General features: G+C 37.4%; 1 protein-coding gene across 1 annotated transcript in view; it reads left to right on the top strand.

The window, feature by feature from the left end:
• The first annotated feature begins 3,352 nt into the window (after window positions 1-3,352).
• Window positions 3,353-5,674, top strand: part of LOC103275172 (ATP-binding cassette sub-family A member 3-like) — a 19,427-nt gene continuing 17,105 nt past the window's right edge. The window contains exons 1-2 of the mRNA XM_021706205.1: window positions 3,353-3,443; window positions 3,847-4,028. Coding sequence (XP_021561880.1) covers window positions 3,358-3,443; window positions 3,847-4,028 — 268 coding nt within the window. The 5' untranslated portion in view covers window positions 3,353-3,357. The remainder of the gene's footprint in view (window positions 3,444-3,846; window positions 4,029-5,674) is intronic.

Here is a 5,674-nt window from a genome sequence, read left to right on the forward strand (position 1 = left end):
AAAAAAAAAGTTTAAAAAAATAAAAATAAACTACCTATTGGTTACTATTTGGGGGGCAAGTTCAATGGAAGCCCCAACCTCATCATTACACAATATACCCATTTTATGTGATAAGTGGCTTCTCTCTTCCTGCTCTCAAGATTCTATCGTTGGCTTTTGACAATTTGATAATAACATATCTTGATGCGTGTCTCTTTGAGTTCATTTTACTTGGAGTTCATTGAACTTCTTGGATATTTATATTCATCAAATGTGGAAAAGTTTCAACCAATATTTCTTTAATTTTTAAAAATCTTTTTTGAGTCAATGTCTCACCATGTTAGTAAGATTGGAGTGCAGTGGCCAGTCACAGCTCACCACAGCCTCGACCTCCCAGATTCAGGTGATTTCTTCTGCCTAAGCCTCCCAAGCAGCTGGGACTACGATGCTCACTACCATGTCCAGCTAATTTTTTTTTTGTAGAACAAAGTCTCGCTATGTTGATCTCAAATTCCTGAGCTCCAGCTATTCTCTCACCTCATTCTCCTAAAGTGCTGAGATTACAGGTGTGAGCCACTGCGCCCAGCCTATTTCTTCAGATAATTATCTCTATCGCTTTCTCTCTCTCCTCTCCTTCTTGAATACATACAATATGTATGTTGGTCTACTTGATGCTGTAACAAAGACCCTTAGGCTCTGTTTACTTTTCTTTAATCTTTTTTTTCTTTCTGTTCCTCAGATTCAATAATTGCATTTGTCCTATATTGAAGTTAACTAATTTTTTCTTCTAAATATTGAAACATGTCTTTCAAAATCTCTAGTGAATTTTTTAATTTTTGTTGTATTTTTCTGCTCTTTGTGGTTTCCTATTAAGTTTTATATCTCTTTGTTGATATTTTTCATGATGTATACATCATGTTCTTGACTTTTTGTACATCTTTCTTTAATTATTTTAGTGTCTTTAAGACAGTGTTTTAAAGTTTTTGTCAAAATATATCTGCCACCAGGTATTTTTCAGAAAGAATTCCCATTCTTTCTCTCTTTTTTTTCATTTGGATGGATCATACTTTCCTGTTTCTTTCTGGATAAGTTTTTGCTGAAAACTAGACATGTGACTCTAATAATGCAGTAGCTCTGGAAATTACATTCTCCTAGATTGGCTATTTTTGTTACTTTTTATTTATTGCTTTTGTTTTTTAGATTTTTGTAGACTGTCTCTCTGCTTAGAATCAACCTTAGGTGTGTACTTAAGTTCTTCTCAGGTCTTTTCTTTTCTGTCTTTTCCTGAGCATGTCTGATCACTTTCTACTTTTTACATTTTTTTTTCCAAAGAGATGAGATCTTGCCCTTATTATGATGTGCACAATCATAGCTCACTGAAGTTGGACTCCTGAGCACGAGTGATCCTCCCACATCAGCCTCTCCAGTAGCTAGGATTACAGGCACAAGACACCATGCCCAGCTGGAGTATCCTAATCTTTAATGCATGAATCCCAAAAGAAGAAAAAGAGAAAAATGAAGGAGAATAGAGAATTAGTCCTTGAAATCTCCTGGAAGTTATTTCAGCCATAGGGACAGGAGCTTAATGCATGCCAGAAGTTAAGAGGGCATGAATAGTCTGGGAACAGTGTAAATTAATTAGTTATTTATCTAAAAATACATTAATTTCAAATTGATAACTTTTTCTCTGGCTACCTAGCCTATGTACATCTAAGTTTAAAGCAATAGAAGGGTTTGACTAACTGCTGAAGCAGCAGTCATTGCAATATCCAGTTTGGTGGGATGGGAAAAGGCTTTGCTTCTGGTTCAGCCTTACTATGGAACAAGACATACACATGGCCACACAGATTAAACAGTGCAAAACATCCACCACGGCCATGCCCCATTGGAGTTCCTGATTAATGAGGAGAGCATCTCATATTATAACACTTCTCCAAATTGAATAGGCTCTACGATTTTATTCCTCATTTCTTTATCCCAATGTCACCCAATGTTATTAAGACTGGATTGCATAACCTATTATTCCAGTGTACTACAATAGATTCACCAGTTTTAATTGTGTAGTTCTTTGGGGGGAAAAATTGGAAAGACTCCCTGAAGCATGACCTGGACTGCTACAGGTCTGCTGTCTCATTCACGAATGTATAATGGGATCAATGACTTGGGTCTTTACTTAAGGCAATTTTTGTAATTAGGTAAGGTCAAGAATTGGCTACTGTCCTCAGTTTGATGCATTGCTGGAATATATGACTGCTCGGGAAATAATGATTATGTATGCCAGATTATGGGGAGTCTCTGAGCCCCAGATTAAGCCGTATGTGAACAAATGTTTGAATTCACTAGAACTGGAGTCTCATGCTGACAAGCTTATCAGCACCTACAGGTGAGTCATTTTGTTGCTGCTCTTTTTGTTAATGCTGCTAATGTTGAGGGGCTTCCTTTTGTTCCTGATGTTTGAAATGAATGTCCAGAGCTCCGCCTAAACCCCTCTGCCCACAGTTACCTAATTGTGAGACTAATGCCAGTGATAAGAGAAATCAATGTAGTTGCACATCTTCCCTTTGAGATATAAAACGCAAAATCTTAGTTTTATTTTAACTGTAGCCTCTGAACCTCAAAAGGAAGCATCTTTTCCTCGTGTTCCTATGGTTCTTTGTCTACCAAGTAAGGAGGAATATAGACCCTCTTGAATTATGATGTGGCTTATGTGCCTTGAAAGCCCTAACACCCTAAGGGCAATTAAATAAATGCTGCTGATAATGCCGCTAAGATCAGTTACATAAAATTCACTCCTTGGCCGAGCATGGTGGCACACACCTGTAATCCCAGCACTTGGGGAGGCCAAGATGGGTGGATTGCTTGAGTCCAACCTGAGAAATATAGCGAGACCTCATCTCTACAAAAACTTAAAAAAAAATTAGCTGGGCATGGTGGCACCTACCTGTAGTACCAGCTACTTGGGAGGCTGAGGGCAGAAGGATCACCTGAGCCCAGGAAGTCAAGGCTGCAGTGAGCTGTGATTATGCTACTACACTCCAGCCTGGGAAACAGAGTGAGACTCTAACCAAAAAGAAAAGTTATTTTTCTACATCTCAAATTAAAATGAATTGATTCGTAACTTGAGTCTGTAACCTTGTGAAAGTCATATCTAACTAGCATTGTGGATGTTCATGTTCAGTGTTTTCTGGGATTCTCAGCATTTGGGATACTTGTGCTAATTCTTTCCTGTGAATATCTGATATGTATATAGCTTCCTTGTCTCTTCATTTCTCTGTCCTTCTTTGCCCACGAAGTGGAGGAAACAAACGTAGGCTGAGCACTGCTATTGCCCTAATGGGAAAGCCCTCAGTCATCTTCCTAGATGAACCATCAACCGGCATGGACCCAGTAGTACGACGCCTGCTCTGGAACACAGTGACACAGGCACGTGAAAGTGGAAAAGTCATCGTTATAACCTCTCACAGGTGTGGCTCATGAGGAGGCTTGGTTAAGGGTTGGCAAGAACTTTAGTTTCTACAAGAGGGAATTATTTGGGGCCAGGAATATTGGACAGTAAACCTGCCTGAGCATGTGAGCACAATAGACATCAGGATTCATGCTAATTCTATTGAGTGAAATGAAAAAAAAATCCTCACTGAATTAAAAAGAAAAGTCAAAAATGGGGAGAAGACAAGACTTCAGGAAATGTACTGTTTGATTATCTTTCATTCGAAAAACTCCCACTTCCCAACTATGAGATTTGTGACTGGCAAATACAACTTCTTATTGAAAATAGTATCACAAAATTCCATCTCTGATTGAACTACACAATGCCCTCCAAAGGAGAACCTTTTAGTCTTACAGTGTTCTGCTCTCTTGTTTTTCAAGTATGGAGGAATGTGATGCCCTTTGTACTCGTCTAGCCATCATGGTGAAGGGAAGATTCATGTGCTTGGGTAGCCCTCAGCATCTGAAGAGCAAGTTTGGCAATGTTTATATCCTGAAGGTCAAGGTCAAGACTGAAGATAAATTACAGGATTTTAAATTTTACATTACAAGGACATTTCCAGGTAAATTACATTTGTTGGAAATGTGTTAAGTACTATTTGCTGTTTTCACCATCCATATGACTTATGTCTTCAATACAGTTTCCTTTGAGTTATGGGTATACATTGATTTTTCCACATGATTTTTTTTGCAATTTTGTTTTACTATATAAATCTCTTGTGCCCAATTATGCTAACACATTTCACAAAAATAACAGATTCTCACAAGCTCTTGCATCATCTAATAAGGCAGTTTTATATCTGTGTTGTCTATATAAATGATATGTCTAAAGTCATATTTTAGCATAATCTCAATTATTTTCAGAGTATTCATGCAAAGTTTTCAAAGTTTTTCACCCCTAAGCATACAACTTTATTCGTTTGCTTTCTCAGTTAGGACATGGTACTGAAAGGCAAACATGAATGAGTAAGTGTTTTTCTCTTTTCAAGAGTAGTTCTGTTTCTGAATGCTAAACTCAATAAGCACCTCTCTCACACGTACCAGAGACAGCAACTACTCATATTTCTGTTTCCTGCCTCTCTTTCCTACACATAAAGCAGAGGCATGGCAAAGTTGCAGTAAGTATGGTTCTTCATCTTAATTTCCATGCTGCTCCATTGTGTACGAGACTGGAGAGTTGGAAATGTATGTTCTAGGCAATGGAAAATAATATTGTTATTCTTTACACAATAGGAATGAAGCAAAATATAGAACTTAAAATAGGTGGCAGAGCGATGTGGAAAATCAGATGTATCAGAAAAATAATCACCTCAGGAAAATAATCGCCTCAGTGTTGGTCATAGTGATTATGATGTACCCATGATGCTTGCAGATGGATATATCCATTGAGAAGTGAAACATTTTCATATGCATTCATTTGGCAAATATTTTCTTATTCTGTTTAGCTCAATTTTGTTTATCTTTTCAAAAAACTATTGCAGTTTTATTGATATTTTATATTGGTTTTCTAATCTCTTTCATTTATTTCTGCTCTGATCCTTATATCCTTCCTTCTGCTAAATTTGGGGCTGAGTTTGTTATTGTTTTTCTAGCTTTGGGGGGTGTGGCATTAAGTTGTTTATTTAAGAGCTTTCTTCTTTTTGATATAGGCTTTTTTTGCTATAAACTTCCCCTTTAAAACTACCGTCACTGCATTCCAAAACTTGTGGTATGTTGTGTTCTATTTTCATTTGTCTCAAGATATTTTTCAACTTTTCTTTTAATTTCTTCATGTACTTCATATACATTTATTGTTCAACATCATGTCGTTTAATTTATAGTATTTGTACATTTCCTGAAACTCCCCATTATAGATTGCTAGTCTGATACCACTGTGTCAGAAAAGATAATAAGTATTATTTCAATCTTCTTGAATTTGTTAAGACTGGTTTTGTGGCCTTCTGAAGAATGTTCTATATGCACTTGAGAAGAATGTGTACTCTGCTAGTGTTAGGTAGAATGTGCTATATTTGCCTATTAGGTCCATTTTCTCTAATGTGTATGTTAAGTCCAATGTTTCCATGTTGATTTTCTGTCTGGACAATCTGTACATCATTGAAAGTGAAATACAGCTGGGCTCGGTGGCTCAGCCTGTAATCCCGTGCCTTTGGGAGGCTGAGGTGAGTGGATTGCCTGAGCCCACGGGTTCAAGACTCACCTGGGCAGCGAG

The sequence above is a fragment of the Carlito syrichta genome, unplaced genomic scaffold, assembly GCF_000164805.1.
Source record: "Carlito syrichta isolate Samal-C Ts95f unplaced genomic scaffold, Tarsius_syrichta-2.0.1 Scaffold315354, whole genome shotgun sequence".
NCBI classification, from domain to species: Eukaryota; Metazoa; Chordata; class Mammalia; order Primates; family Tarsiidae; genus Carlito; species Carlito syrichta.